Source organism: Taeniopygia guttata, chromosome 15 (genome assembly GCF_048771995.1).
Source record: "Taeniopygia guttata chromosome 15, bTaeGut7.mat, whole genome shotgun sequence".
Taxonomy (NCBI): Eukaryota; Metazoa; Chordata; class Aves; order Passeriformes; family Estrildidae; genus Taeniopygia; species Taeniopygia guttata.
Window position 1 is genome coordinate 9,612,025 of NC_133040.1, and position 15,707 is coordinate 9,627,731.

The 15,707-nt window shown below is 46.7% G+C and overlaps 2 protein-coding genes across 3 annotated transcripts; one reads left to right on the plus strand and one right to left on the minus strand.

Moving 5' to 3' along the window:
* Positions 1–397: 397 nt before the first annotated feature.
* Positions 398–2,518, plus strand: C15H12orf76 (chromosome 15 C12orf76 homolog). The gene is made up of 2 exons (XM_041719463.2): positions 398–615; positions 720–2,518. The coding sequence occupies exons 1-2, from the start codon at positions 498–500 to the stop codon at positions 803–805; spliced, it is 204 nt and encodes a 67-aa protein (XP_041575397.1). The 5' UTR covers positions 398–497; the 3' UTR covers positions 806–2,518.
* A 929-nt stretch (positions 2,519–3,447) lies between these two features.
* ANKRD13A (ankyrin repeat domain 13A) lies at positions 3,448–15,687 on the minus strand. Of its 2 annotated transcripts, XM_012578142.5 has the most exons (16): positions 15,208–15,327; positions 13,758–13,811; positions 13,072–13,204; positions 12,836–12,960; positions 12,341–12,386; positions 11,582–11,725; positions 11,008–11,203; positions 10,363–10,429; positions 9,370–9,451; positions 8,626–8,684; positions 7,859–7,995; positions 7,415–7,572; positions 6,877–6,981; positions 6,556–6,707; positions 6,298–6,362; positions 4,397–5,535 (listed from the first exon to the last, which is right to left on the minus strand). In XM_012578142.5, exons 2-16 carry the CDS (start codon positions 13,764–13,766, stop codon positions 5,337–5,339), a joined length of 1,677 nt encoding a protein of 558 aa, XP_012433596.2. In that variant the 5' UTR covers positions 13,767–13,811; positions 15,208–15,327; the 3' UTR covers positions 4,397–5,336. The 2 variants fall into 2 exon arrangements, with proteins under 2 accessions (XP_030141752.2, XP_012433596.2); XM_030285892.4 differs by lacking the exon at positions 13,758–13,811 and having other exon boundaries at positions 3,448–5,535; positions 15,208–15,687.
* Positions 15,688–15,707: the final 20 nt, after the last annotated feature.

Here is a 15,707-nt window from a genome sequence, read left to right on the forward strand (position 1 = left end):
CGGGGGAATCGCCCGAGCCCGGGGGTGGGTCCCAGGCGCTGCTGGAGCCGGGCAGGTCGGTGCCTCCTGCACCCTAATTTTAAAACCAAATCCTGGCTCGGGGAGAGGCCGGTGTGAATCAGCCACCTGCCGTAGCTTGCGGAGCATCATCACCGTTCCTCGGGGCCCATAAAACACCTAAAAAAGAACCCACATTCGGGACGGCGGGGGCGGGGGGGGACACACGGGGCTGGGGGGACGAAGATGCCCACGGGGGTGCGGGGACGCGCGGGGTGGGTCTGTCCCCGGGGCCGCTCCCGGGGCCGCTCCCGGGGCCGCTCCCGGGGCCGCTCCCGGGGCCGCTCCCGGGGCCGCTCCCGGGGCCGCCGCTCCCGGTGTCTCCGCCCCGCCGCCCCGCTGCCCCGGAAGGCCGGTCCCGGGGCGGGGCGGGCGGCAGGAAGGGGCAGAGCCGAGCCCGGTGCACAAAGCCCGGCGGGTCCGTGGCGTGTCGCGGCGCGATGGGGCTGGCGGCAGCGCGGGGCTGGGCGCTGTCCCCGTTGTCCCCGTTATCCCCGTTGTCCCCGGGCCCGGCGGAGCGCAGCCGGCCCTACGCTGTGCTGCAGCACCAGAACCTGGGTGAGGAGCGGGGGACATCGGGTATAGCCCCGCCACGACCCGGCCGGGAGCTCGGGAGTTGGTCAGGGAGTGTTTAATGGATGTTCTTTCTCTTCTGGCCGCAGTGCTGCTCGGCAGCATCCTCAGCGCTCTCCTGCTCACCATCATCCTCATGGCCATCTGTGTCTACCGGCCCGTCCGGCGGCGGTAGCGGAGCGGGACCCGCCGGGGCATCGAGAGAATGCTGCATCCCACCCGGTTATCCCACCTGGCATCCATCATCCCGGCCCCGCTTCGGTCCTGCCGGTTCTCCCGTCTGGTACCCGCCATCCCGGCGCTGCTCTGGACCCGGCAGGTTCTCCCCTCCGGAGCCGGCAGGTTCTCCCCTCCGGTACCCACCGTGCCACCGCCGCTCCGGTCCCGCCCGGTTCTCCCCTCCGGTACCCACCGTGCCACCGCCACTCCGGTCCCGCCCGGTTCTCCCCTCCGGTCCCCGCCGTCTGCCGCCGCGCCCGTCAGCTGCTGGGGATGCCCTGAGGATGCGAGTGCGGCTTTTCACCCATCTCTGCCCATCTTGGCTCCATCGTGATGTGGCTTCCAGCAGCGCTCTGGCCGGGTGCTGGAAATCACTCACCCCCTCCTTCCCTCAGCAGACAGACTCCTGGAGCTCCTGGGCTGTGTCCGCAGCAAACCCGCCCGGTCCCAAATCGCAGCTTTTTGGCGAGGCTGATCCCGCACCGTGTGCTCGAGAGCATCCCCGGGACGTGCAGGGAGCCGGGCCCGGGCTGGCACAAGAACCTGGCGACAATGGGGACATTGTCCGAGGAGCAGCTCCACGTGCTCGGTCACACCACCTCTACTTTTTGCTTTCTGGTTAATTCAGGTCCTTGTTTGAACGCTGAGTCCTGAGGGTTGGGGACAGGGCTTGGAGCAAACCTGGGGTAGTGGGGGGTGTCCCTGTCAGGGCAGGGGGTAGAACAGGATGAGCTTTAAGGTCCCATTCAAAAATATTCCAAAGGTAAAAGCTCAGTGACCCAGCCAGCAGTGGGTGGAAGGTCTGGGCCGTTCTTGCCTCTGAGCAGAAACACTGATGTATGACCTGATCCTGCTGTAGTTTTCCCAAGCCAGGCGTCTCATTCCCAACGTTATTTGCTTTAACTCCTGGCTAAAAAGCCCCAAATAACCTCCCATCAAACCAGCCCTGCTGAACCTGTTGGGAACTGGGGTGCAGGTGAGGGATTCCAGCCTGTGCTGGTCAGTGTCCTCCTGGCAACAGGAGCTTCCAAAGGTCTGCAAGCCAGGCAGATGCTCTGGAAGAGTTCGAGCTCCAGCCAGACCCATTTTATGCAGTTTCAGTAACAAGTGTTTACACTGAATCCCACTTCCATACAAATGCTGCTATTTTGTTTTGCACTGCTACAAGTAGTAACTGGATTTTACTAATTATTACTTTGATATTTAACATAGGGATGTTTTGCTTAGTAATTTATTTAGAGTTCTAAAATGTAACTTCCAGAACAATTGTAGTTAACCTGTTCTCAAGCCCTCGTGCTGCATCTGAGGTGTTTTCTGTTCTGTTTCAAGGACACTGAGTGCTGGCATTGAACAGGGATTTTGTTTTGAGAAATGACAGAGTGAGCCTGGCCTCGAACAGATGGAGCTGTTAATCCAAGAGTGAGGCAGCAAGGCAGCACTGATCTCTCTATTGCTTTCTGCTCCTCCTTTTGCTCACTGATTCCTGTGTTCCTGATTTTTCTCGGTCCTTCATCGCTGTGAAGCCTGGCCTGCAGCCTGTGCTGCTCGTGGGGGTGGATGGTGAAGCTCCCAGCCTCAGCTCTGCATTCCCAGGAGCAGAATTCCTGTTTGCTCTCATGCCTCACTCCCTGCTATGCCTCTTTGTACAAATAAAACGCTCAGTAAACAATCCAGGCTCTTATTTATTCATGGCTGTGCTGTTTGCTATTAACTGGGCTGGAAAGGGGTGAGGCTGTCCTGATTTCCCACCTCTGGTCCCCTCGTGGCTCCTGCCTTGTTTTTAGTGGGATGGCAGTGCTGGGAGAATGTGCCCATGGATGTTTGTCAGCAAGGAGCTGTTTAACAGCATAACAGAAACATCCTACAACAGTTGTACAGTTTCCAGCAGCTCAGCTATGAATCAAAACTCAGCCAAAGCAATGTAAGAAGGGTTTCCAAATAAAGAAAATCAGGAATTGCTGATGCAAAAAACCTTGAAATGGGGGCAAAAGCACAAAACCACACAGTCCTGCTTTCAGGAACTAACAGCATCAACTTAAAGAACTTCTAAAGCTGGTTATAGTTTTAGAAGAAGCTACAGGTGTTTGTAACTCTGAGCTTCTTTCTTACATCAGCATTAAGCTGCTTCAGAGAGAGAGTTGGACTCTGTTTACACAACAGTCTTGGCCTTAACACATACTCAGAACCCTCTGCCCCTCTCTTACAAGATGCAGAGAGAAATTAATATGGTTTCCTGGTTTTCATTGCCTTAACATCCGTATTCTACCGATTCTCCCTTTTCAAGGCAGGGAGACTCAAAACTTGGCTGAAAACGTCCAAAAAGTGCTTCTGGGGATTGTGTCTGATTCACACTAAGCCAAAACCACCTTGGAGAATTTCACATGTGATAATATAACTTTAATGTACAAAAGGACAGATAATTAGTTAAAAAAAAAAAGGCTCCAAATACAGTGTGAGAAAAAGTACCTGTGTGTGGTGTAGTGAGCAGTACCTGTGGTTTTTCCTCCAGCACACAGAGCGTGCCCATCTTACACTGAAAATGTTAAGTCAGGCTTTAAGAGAAGCAGCACCTGGCTGAGGGAAGGAAAAAAAAAAAAATACCCAAAAGCTAATCCAATTTATTTTACAGTCCCAGACTAAGAAGCAGGAACATAACAAAACTTCAACTGAAAGTGCTCAATGTTCTTTAGTTTAAATATAAAACCAGAACAAGTCAGCTTGAAAAATGCTATTTTTACCCCTCTTGTAACCTTTGAAAAGCTTAGCAGAATACAGGCAATGCCAGGCAGGCGGGTTTATAAAGGCAACAGCACTCTTTATTTCCACTGAGGAATGCCCACAGCTCCATCTCCTACCTCCCACCCTGTCAGGAGCTCAACATGAGGCCTATTCCCTTTTCCCAGCTGTGACAGTCACAGGAATCCCCTTTGCAAAGAAAGAATTTCCAATCCAGCCCATTGCCTCTGTGCAGGACAGTCCCCATTCCTGCAGCACCCAGGAAGCTGTTTTTTAGGGATGCAAGTTGTTCCAGGGAACAAAACTTGTGTGAATCCTAGTGTACACTGAAGGAACTGTAATAATTTCCTATGTAAAACAATGGATTATTGGTTTAAAATAGAGTTCCAAGTTACCAACTGTCCCACTGGTTATGATCAAGTCCATTTTATAGTGATTTTATGTTGGTTAATTAATAGTTGGTCACCCAGAACTGCCCTGTTTAACCTGAGGAACAGGAGCAGTGTTAGGAGCAAGCTCAGAGCAGCTGTACCAAAGGTTCCTCCAGCCCTGCCAGCCAGAGCAGAGGGATATTGCTCACATGTAACATCTGTAAGGCTTTCCTGTGGCTGTTCATCGTGTACCTGTGGAGTGCACTTGAGAGTCACAGTGTGAGTATTGTAAACACTGAGAGGAGTGCAGATAAAAGAGCTACAAAGATCCTGTATGGCCAAAAACCTCAGGAAAGCTGGTTAAAACAGACCTAGGAATCGTTACAAGACCAGTTTGATGAGTGTAGGCCTAGTGGTTTGGTTTAAAATCAATAAAAATATTCAGGTAAAAAAATAGATGTATTCACATGAAGGACAAGCAAGCGTTGGGGTTTTAAAAAGCAACACGTTTCCCTTGCAGAATTGAAACTTCTCTTCTCATAAGGACACATGAAAATCTCCCCTGAATTCTTTTCCTGGCTGCATTTAGCACCCACACTCAGCCATGCACACCAAGAGATCCCAAAGAAGCACCTGTAGCTACCCCTTAATTTCTTGCTGCCCTCTGAGCAGGGGAACGAGCTGGTTTGGAATCCCTGCAGAAACTGCTGCTGTACTGGACAAATGGTCCCATTTCAGCATCTAAAATTTTACTGGTTACTTGTTTTGTCCTTTTTCAGAAAGCACTAGTTTAATCTGGAACTTGGATGAGCTGTTCAAGTATAAAATTATCCCTCTTAAGCCAAAAATCTCAATAACTAGAGGAGAGATAACCATATCTAAACAAAACTAACAGAAAACACCTGTCAGCATGAAGAACTACTCTGTGTGTGTATAGCCAGGGAGATGCTCTCCCATGGAACAGCTGGAAAAACAGGCAATGGCTTTGAATTATTAAGAAATAATGAAGCAGATGAGTATTTCTTTGGTAAGTAATGAAGTTTCCCTCCTGAACTCCCCATAAATCAGGCTTTCAAGCTTTACTGCAATCCTACATCCTGATTCAAAGCAAAATTTCCATCTGCTCTTCAATAAATAAGTTTAGATAAAAACAATTTCCTTCAAAGCTAAGACTGCATGGTTGGGGAGCCAAATGTGGAGTCCTGTGATCTACAACTCCCCCCCAAAAAAACTAAATCAGGTTTTTGCAGCTGATGCCAACTTAGAAGGCAGTAAAACGTTTCCTTAAGCAATCCAGGAGTGGTCTTCAGACTGACAGCTCTGACAATCTCCAGTTTTACACAGATTTGGTCATCCCTGCTTCAGGAGGTCACTCAGCAGCTATTTTTCCACAAGGGAGAGCTGTAAAACTTGCTGAAGCTCTGCATCTTCCTTTTCCCGACGCTGCTTCTCCTGTTCCTCCTGCTCCCTCACAGACAATTCCATGGCAAGCTGCAAGTCCTTCTCAAAGCTGGAGGTTTCACTGGAGCTGCTGCTGTGGGAGTTCCCTGATCCTGCCAGAAAGCTCTCCTGCAGTGCCCTGATGGAAAAAAAAACAACTTTGAGAAGTAAAAGAGACAAAGCCTGTCTCATATTCTTTGCAATGATCCTTCCTGGCAACTATTTTAGACTCACAAACCTGAAAAATCTCTTCCAGAGGGGAGAAAACAGTTTGAGAATATGAGAGCAGCTGTTCCAACACTTGTAAAATTCCAAAAGTAAACACAGATTCCTTTGAATTTTTCACAGATACTAACACTTCTATTTTCAATGAGCCTCTAAAAGCATCCTCACCTGGTTTAAAGGCTTTTTCATGTACAGAAGAACCCAGAAGATTCAGTTCCTGGTTTCTTTGCACTTAACTGAAGAAAGACTCCACAGACACCAGAGCCTATTTTAAAGTGTCCATTAAATATATGTTTTTAAGGATTACATAAGGATTTTGAAAAGATAGAAAGATGCCTTGAAGTGTGCAGCCTCTAATAACCAAACACTCAATGCAGAGGGACCAAATTCAGAGTTTTAAGAGCAGAAGAGAAGGACTGGGTTTGTATGTTGGGTAAAGAATCTGTTGTGTGCACAGACCAGCCTCACAGCTGGAAAGAACTACACAACATCAACCAGGGAGGCCCAGTTTGAAGTTCTTGTTTCTTGGAAAAGTTGGAAGAAGCACAAGAAGAAACCTCAAGTTTTGTGCATTTGTTCATATACATTAAAAAAAATTGCCAAATTGCTTCATGCTACTGCTGGGGCTATTTTTGCTCTGTCACTGCATGGTTTGATGTGAAAAATAGGTACTTACTTCTGATACTGCAAGTTGAAGTCTGGGAAATACGCAATTGCTCCATTGGAAAGCTCCTCCAATTCCTAGAGATGGGCAAAGAGACAAATCCACAGCAGTTACCAGATCTGCAGAGTAACTCACTGAAAATAAACCCTTAAACCACCTTTAATTTCTTCTTCGAAGTGCATTATTTTTATCTTCTAAAGTCTTAGAAAAACTGATCCTACACTGGTTTCCTTCAGCTCCTGCTGCCCCTGTACAGACCCCAGCACTTACCTGATTTGCACGAGATTCCAACAAGCTCTGCTGGATGGCAAACTGCATGATCTCATTATCCTCATCCTGCACATGGATGTTCCTGCCATCATCCTGGATGTGGTAGCTTTTGGGGATCTCAAACACCGACTGGTCGACCTCGAAATTAGCACCTACAGAAGCCAAATAAAGTTAAAAACACACTGTTTGTAACTGGAAAGGTTTTGATGAATGTTTTTGCAGTAACACATTGCAGCTCCCGCTGTTCCATTCCCTGCAATTCAGTTTCTCTCTCCTCTGTGCATTCCAGGGACAGGGATGTAAAAAGGTGGGATCCCTTACCTGCATCACTCTGTGCACCTCCAGGAGAGGTTCTTTCAGCTGTCCTGCAGCTGTTGACATTTTCAAAAGTAATTCGGGCATTCAGCACGTGAAACAGGGGAATTTCTGTAAGAGTACAAGATTTCTGTCAAAATGTGAACCCCTATTCACTTCCATTCCCACATCAAACCCTTACAAGTTTATGTGGGATATATTCCACAACAGCTCCCTATAATGACAAAGCACAGAGGAACTCACCTCACCAAGAAGGTGGCTTTAGTTAATCTCAATCTATCTGTAGATTTCTTATTTTAAAATAAGATTTGCCAAATTCAAGGCACTGAAGCTAAGAGGAAAGGGGCTGACAACAGCTCATTCTCACAGAAATGACACTGTCTTTAAAATGGTATTTCTTGGATTGACTCCAGATGTACAAAACAATGTTTTAGGTAGCAGTGAGACAACTAAAAAGCCAATGTGGTTTTTTGTAAATAATCTATTGCAAAACCAAAGGGGGAAAAATGGACAAGGTGTTACAATAAAAATTGCTAAATAATACCGATTTTGACAGGAAATCCTGGTGGAAATTCCAGAGTGATGAAATCCCTAAGCCTGGCAAAATGAGCACTGGTTCTGGCCATCAGGTCAATGATTGGAGTCACTTGTTCCATAAGAGACAAGGGGAACTCTTCACTCATCCATAAGGTTGCTTTAAATCTTAAAGACAAAGTAGGAAAGAAACATCCTAAATTCACAGTTTAGGAACAGATGCAAAGAAAAACAGGCAATTGGGCAGTGACAGGGGGTTGCTAACAAGTTACAGCACCAGCCCAAATGTTTGCTTTGACTCAGTGGAATTAAGAATAGAGTATTCCAAGATCTCTCTTCTAATTAATTGTGAAAACTGTGGGGAAAATCAGGCTGGATATTTGTAAAAATGGTATCCAGGGGTTAGATAACTGGGAAGAGACTAACTAGAGATAGTTCAAATGGCATTTCTCACTTCTGTGTTCTAACAGTGACTTCCTTTGGTCTTCCTATGTCTCTGCCTTTCAAATCAAATTCTGGGTTGAAGTATTCCTCCAGAGTAATAGCAGTGGGATTGTTGGTTGCAGCATACTCTGTAGTCCTGGATGTACTCTAGAAGGAAAGAGAGAAAAAAACAACACAAAAAGTGCTGAACAGACAGTGGCTACTATAAGAAACTTTTATTTTACCCTTTGTGAAGTAACTCCTTCCCTAATTCAGACACAGTGACACACAACCATAAACACCAGCTGTTATTAGACTGAGGTTTTATTCTGTTTTACTGAGGTTAAAAATCTCCAAATTTTTAGAGACAAGAAAAATCTACTTAGATACTTTAAAGCTGGAAACCAATAGAAATGCACAGACAAGCCACAGCATTCCCAGGTTCCAAATCCTTTAGTAAAGTTAAAACTTTGATGGGAGAATTTGAACCCCAAATCTCTAAATCCCTGTAAATGTGCAATGCCATCCTGAAAGAGAGCAAATCCATTATCCAGTGTTCTTTCACAGTTTAGAAGCAAAGGAGCTTCTAAAGCCACATGGAATTATGGAATGGTTTGGGTTGGAAGAGATCTTAAGGTTCACCTATTTCCAACCAAACAAAAACATCCTCAGGGCACATGAAAACCTCATAATCAAAACTGCTGCCAAACTAAGGAAACAAGAAGTGAAACAAGAGGTGACTCCACACACCAAGAATTCCTACTGGCACAGTGACCTGTGCTGACATTAGACACTCACCTGAGCACCACATTCATGCTCCACTGTCCCCAGGAATGATTCCAGAGGGTTCCTATCAGCTTCAGGTAACAGGAAGGAAAATAAAAACAGCCATTAGTATTAATCAGCAGTAAAACTGGCACTCAGGCCAGGCTTCCCACCCAAAGGGAAGTTGTTGAGATCTCCTGTGAGCTTTACCAGGCAAGCCCAGCAGCTACAGCTGATGGTGTAAAACAGGTACAACACACAGAATAGAGCAGAGATTTTCAGTGGTTTCTGTGATTAGCAGACACCTTCATGAGTCCCAGTGCCTCAGTGCCCCAGGGTAGGAGAATTTCCATATAAAGTTACTGCCTGGTCACCCTTTAATTCAAATACCATAAGAAATTAGTAGACCAAAACAAAAATTCCAAGCCAACAAAGCCTCTGTGAATCTTATATCCATGGCCAAAGTGAAGTAAGGGCAGGAATACATTCCAGAGCAGAAAAGTGCAGCCTTTTAAAACTGTCAGTAAACTTTCAACAGGTTTGAAGGGTTTTTCCTTCCTCTAAATACAGCTGGGATAAAACCAGGTTCATTTGTAGGTTAAGAGTGAAATAATGAGCTGCCTCAGACACAGAACATGTCAAAGAAAAGCAGGGCAAAGTCAGCAAGAAGAGAATTTCCTTGTTTGTCTGCCCAGTCCTTCAGACACAGAGGAGGTGTCTGAAGAACTGAGAGCCAAAGGGTTCTATTTATTCCCAAATTTCCTATGGGGAAAATACCTTTATATCTCCTCTTCTCCTCTTCTGTTAAATGTTCTGTTCTGATCCGCGTGATCACGTTCACGTTGTTTGCCGTGTAGACCTTACAAAAAAAGACAGGGACAAAAACCAAAAAAGAGTTCCCCAGTAAAACATCATGTACACAAAACTAACTGAACCAACCTCAACACCAGACAGGCATTTCCAAGAGATTTTAAGAGGGAATGGAAAAGAACAGTCAGGGAACACTATTTCTAATCAGAAGACCTCAGAAATTATATTTAGTGACAGGTTAGCTCTGCAGGAACATTAAGGAACCTCCTGTCCAGCTGAACAGCCCTGCAGTATTACCAGAAAAAACCTTCAGATAAATGTAAAAGCTACTCAGCACTTACTCTTCTGGTGAATGAAATTACAAAATTTAATTTATTGCACCAATTCCCAAACCTGGAGTAACCACAGAATCAGGGAAATTAAATCTTGTGATTCTGAACCTAAATTCCTACCACAGCAAGGCTGCAAAACCACCTTGAAAAATATTTCACTGAGGTGAAATAGAGGTCAAAAGCAGTGTCAGGAGGAACCATTCTAAGCAGCTGTGATTCAGGTGCAGGGCAGAGTCCAGTTCAGGAATTCATGATGCCACTCATGGCTGCTGGTCCTTGCAATACTGTTATTATCAACAGGTTCCTCAACTTTCACCCACTGAAACAATGGCAGTGTTCAAGTGTGAGTGAAGTGCCAGCCTTTGGAAAGGAGGACTGCAGGCAGCTCTGCTGAATCTTCTGTCCCTCTTCTCCCCTCTCTGATCCCCCTGGTGACATTCCTGCACAAGGGCTCCATCCCTCCCACAAGCCTGGAAGTTCCTCACTCCAGCCCAATTCTGCTGGCAACACAATGAATGTCCCAATAGAAATTTTGAGACCTGAAATAGTCAGGAAATACAGAAAAAGCACAGCCAGACTTCAATTTGCTGCAAGATCTGTCAGAAGAACAGAACAGAACAGGCTTTACCTTGGCTTCATAACCATTGACACCTTCTGATTTTTCTGTCCTCCATACCCAGAATCCAGATGTGGTTCTGACAAAAAGGGAACACCGTCAGTGTCTACACAGCTGCATTTCTATACAACTCCCCAGCTGGTTATTCTAAATCTCATTTTAAACAACATTTGACAGATTATTAATCCCAGATACCTGGATAAATAGGGGTAGTCATGAAGAAAGACAAATGTGTGTCTGTTATAAGACACACTGTGCACGTTTACTTGAAGTACTCATGTGAGAGTTGACTTATTTGGTACCAAATTGAACTTCTTGTCCATAGTTCCAGCACATGGATTTCAGCAAAATGTAAATTTGCAGTGAGCAATTGACTCAATCTTAAAGGCCTTTTCAAACTTAATGATTCTATCCCACTAATATGATAAACTGGAAGTTTTCTGCCAATGATTTCTTTCAACTGGGAACTTTTTGCCAAGCCATAGTGGCAATTTGACCAACCCAAATTTCTTTATCTAGCGATTCATGAAGCTTAAATCAATTTCAGACCTAGCCCTAAAAGTTTTCATTAACAAAGCTTTTGCGAGTTTGTCATTAAAGCTTTTTTCAGACATTACATTAAAATGTTTATTTGCTAAGAGAAACTCTCTGCCTTACCTTTCAAAAGCAATGTTTTTGGTATCAAGGCACGTGCTGATGATTGGAGATGTAAGGCGCCTCTCCACATCTTTCCTCTTGGGCGTCATCGATCCCAAAGTCAAACGTTTCATGTGCTGGGAGATCTCAAACCTCTCTGTGGTGACCAACTTGTCATCGTGGTTGATCTCAATCAGCTCTGCCCAGCCACCAGTGTCTGGTGGAAAAGTTAAAAAAGTCAGCAAGTGCTCCAGGGTGAAAAGCTGGGGGTGTATTGTGTATCAAACCCTCATGTTTCTGCACTCAGCTGGGATCAAACTTGGAGATGGAACTGAGATTATTTTTTATATGCAGGGCAGCAGAAAAGAAGGAGGGAAACAGTAATATACTGACATTTTACCCCATCACTTAATTTTTTACCTCAGATTTACTCAAAGCAAAAAGTTACACCATCATAAAACAGTATCTCTGAGACACAAACATAAGCATAAAACCTTCATAAAGCACAAGAGGTCTTTTTTGTGTAAAATCATGATTTCTCACTGTGCTCATACAGTGTTTGGGGGTCAGTGGTGCAGACAGGTGAACTCTTTACCTTCTCCCTTGAAGATGACAGTCCTCCTGCCCCTCTCCCAGCTCATGTTCTCGAAGCCCAGCAAGGTGATGTCCACACGCAGCTTGGCCCGGCTCTTCCAGATGCGGCAAACATCGCTGGGGCACACCCTGGAAACCAGGGGCACTGGGAGAAATGGGAGAAATGCAAAGGGAAAATGGGCAAGAGGTGCAGCACAGAGGAAATTAGTTCAAGCACAGGGATTGCTCACTCCTGGGAATGTCATTCCAGAGGAGGTGGGATACTGATCATCTTCAGCTTTAACAACAACCAGCTTAGGGCAAAACTGGCCTAATTTAAAGATGAATATGGAGAGGAAGAAGATATTTGTTTGGACTGCAAGGTTTGAAATGGCATAAACCCCATGCCTGGTAGTCTAATATTTGATATATTTAATCAGCTGTGAGGCCTAGTGTTCATTCCTTTCAGGGAAAAGCAAGTACTTCCCCAAACAACCAGTGCATCCATAGATGACACACAATCAGTTGTGTGGCCAGGGACAGGTAAAAAAAAAAACCCAAGAAAAGTCTCCAGCAATTGCAACAACAGCTGAATTCTCCACTACCAAAACCCAACCAACCAGACACACAGGAAACAAAGAATAATTGTGCAACAAAAGCACAAGAGGTCATTTTGAGATGGAGAAGAGGAAGATTGCAGGGAGAGGATATCTCCCTGCCTGTGCTGTGGGACATTTGTAACTCATTTTTACAGCTTGGAATTGGTAACAGGGATTCTTACCCCAGCTAGTGAACTCCCATTTCATTTCCACATAAAAGTCAGGAGTCTGCAGAAAGAAAACACCTGATGAGTACCTCGTGAAATAGTTTGACATCCAGTGCAGCATTTCTTGTGAACATTTTAGATAAAGGAAAAAAAAAAAAAAAAGGAGAGCAGAACTGGAGAAATGATTAGCCAATGCTAAAACTGAAATTGAAAGTAGAAAACACAACAGGCATTGCCCTGCCCCTGCTGCTTTCTGGGGAGCTGTTCTTCCTTGTTTTACTGGAGGGGCAGCAATGCCTTCAAAACTCAGCCTCCAATGCTGGAGTACATGACAAAGGATTTAAATCAAGTCAAGGAAAAGCCTCCATGTCCCTCAGCATTATGGAATATGCAGGTTGGAACAAAACATAATTACCCAGCTGATTGTAATAGTTAACTGAACTACTTGAATGAGTATTCAAGCAGTGATTTCAGTCTGGAGCGAGAGTTTACACTTCAATAAATCATTACCTCGTTAATCTTCTGCAGTAACTCGGGAACTCCTCCAAGGGTCATGGAGGTCTGCTGGTAGTCCCGATGCTGCAGGATCAGCTGGACCATCTCTGGATCCCCTGTGCTGACAGCCTCATGCAAAACTGAAAGAAAGCCAGCCACAGCCTCGCGTCACTTTGCTTGCTGACCAAAATTCCATATAAAAACACAGAACACCCGCTACTGAAAGGCTGACACCCCAGGTTGTTCCTTACCCGTCCATCCCTGCGCGTTCTCCTTGGTCACATCTGCCTTGTGCTGCAGGAGGACCTTGGCAGATTCGATGTAACCCAAGGAAACAGCCAAGTGCAGCAAGGTCCTGCCCCGTGGATCCCGCTGGTCAACATCCTGTCCGTGTCCAAGAGAGAATAACAGAGCTCATCAGAGCCTGCACAAACAGAGGGCTCATCCAGGAGTCAGCATTCCCTGCCATTCCCACGGATCTGCTCCCAAACTCTCCCGCACCGCCCTTCTGCGGGGCTGCCTCGCTTCCCCACGTGAATAAAAGGAGAAGCAGAAATGACACAAAATCTGTAGGACAGGAGTTCTTGTTGATGCTTTTCATTGCTTTTTCTGTCATTATTTCCCCTCTGGCTCCCCCCAGAAGGCTCAGGAGGAGTTCCTGTCCGTGTGCATCACCCCACAGACAGCCGAGAGCCTGAGACCCCACAGAGGGCTTAAACTGTACAACAAAACGGGGGGAAAAGGGGAAAAAAAAGACAACAGGACATACAACACGGCTTTTGGACAGCACTTTTGGAAAGGACAGAAGCAGATGATGTTTCACAAAGCACACACACAGCACAATGAGGAGTGAGGGCATTCTCTACAAGTCACTAAAATAAAAAATAAACTACACAGGCACAAATATCCAAAACATGCAAGCACAACATACTCATACCTTACACATTTTTCACTATTAGCTTAGAGATTTGAAACAGAAGAGCATCTATAACTAAAGGAAAAGGGGAAAGTCAATAGCAGAATGAGAAAGGAAGGTTATTATGCACGTTAACAGCGTTATCTGACGGCTTCAAGTCAGAATATCTCACAGAGAGTGGGAAAGCTTCACTTTAAAGCATCTTCACTTCTGGGGTGGAACATTAATTAATTAGTTTCTCCACCTCCTGCAGCTCCAAAGAGCTCCAAGGGTCCCTCCCCACTGTTTGTTGCTGTTCCCTGGTCCCCACATGCCCGACCCTGTTTGCCACTCCAGCCACAGCTGGGAAGTGCCTTTGATTCCTTCACACGTCCCTCCAGCAGCAGGAAGCTCATCCCAAAGAAGCAGGGGGAAATAGATCTTTGGAATACTTAAAAAAAAAAAAAAAGGTGTTTAGAAGCAGGTAAAGGAAGAGACACAGTCCATCTTCACACGCTGCTGGCTTCCACAGGGAATGGAGGGAGGAAGCAGCATTCCACAGGTGGGAGCTGCTGAGTGATCCCTATTTAACCACAAACTCTCACAGGTGTCAGAAATAAACACACAGGAGCAACGTGCCAGTGAGGTTAAAGATTTTGTTAAGGCATAAGGTGACATAAATGAGATAAAAAGTGACTGCATTCCAAAGATTCTCCCAAACCAGGGCAGGAACATGCTCTAAGCAGGAATTAGTAAGTCAGGTGCACCGTTAGAGCTGCAGGTGACAGGAGGTGGCACAGCCGGTCTTGGGCTCACGTACTTGTGGTGTCAGGTATAATTAATTAATCAGCTCTGCTCATTAACTGTACCTCAGTCTAGCCCGTCAGAGCTTTTCCACAGCAGCTCAGCCAGAAGGATTTTTGCTGCTCAAGCTCTGCTGCAGCTTTCAGGCCATTTCCTTACGTCATCATGTCCCAGAGAGGGGACAGCTTTGTGTCTGCTGCTCTCCAGCACTGAACAATGATCCTTTTTTTTTTTTTTTTTTTTTCCAGAGATGCTGAAAACATTCCAACCAATATAAAAACTCTGTCCTCATTCTTGGGCAGCAACAAACCTATGAGAACTGATGGTGCTCAGCAAGGTGGGGGCTTGCTTTGATGTCCAGCAGCAGCAGCCACCTTTGCTGCACGTTGACTTCCCATTAAGACAAACACTATTTATTGCTTTAATAAATAAATTAATATCCATCACAGCTGCCCTCCTTGAGCTCTCCCCCAAAGAGCAACGCTCAGAGCAAAGCTTTACAGATGTGAAGCCAACGTTTAGTATCTGACAAAAAAATATATTCCTACACCTTCTTGCATCACTCCCACACCACAAATAAACAGGTAACCAAGTGCAGGGATCCCTCAAGCTGTACCAGCAGGGTGATTCTCCCTGGCACAGCAGCGAGCCAGGGCCAGCACCCCCAGCAGCCCCCGAGCCCCGGTACCTGGTCCCGCAGCTCCTCGTCCAGCCGCCTGTAGTCGTTATTCCACACCAGGACGTGCAGGGGGAAGGCGCTGCTGGCCCCGCCGGGGGAGCTCATCCCGGCACACACCTGCGGAGGGCCAGTGGGGAGGGGGACCCCTCACTCTCCCCTCTCTGGATGCTCTCAGTTACTCAAGCCCTGAGCCCTTCAGCTTCTGGGCTCTGCTGGCACCCACCTGGCCCAGGTGTGCGTGTGCGGGCCACAACCCCCTAGGAACCGTTCAGCCCTCTCCAAAGGGAGCCCCATGCAAAACCCCACCGCGGGGGTCTCCCCTGCTGCTGCCGGTGCCCCTGGCAGCCCCCGGCTCTCCTCCCGGAGCCCGCTCGGCGCCGCTCCGGGGCTCGTCCCGCTCCCCCTCAGCCGTCCCGGCCCCTCTTCCCCGTCCCTCCGGGGACGGCTGGCACCGACCACAGCGCGCCCGGAGCAGGGGGGTTTCCTCGCGGTGCCCCGCACTCCTACCG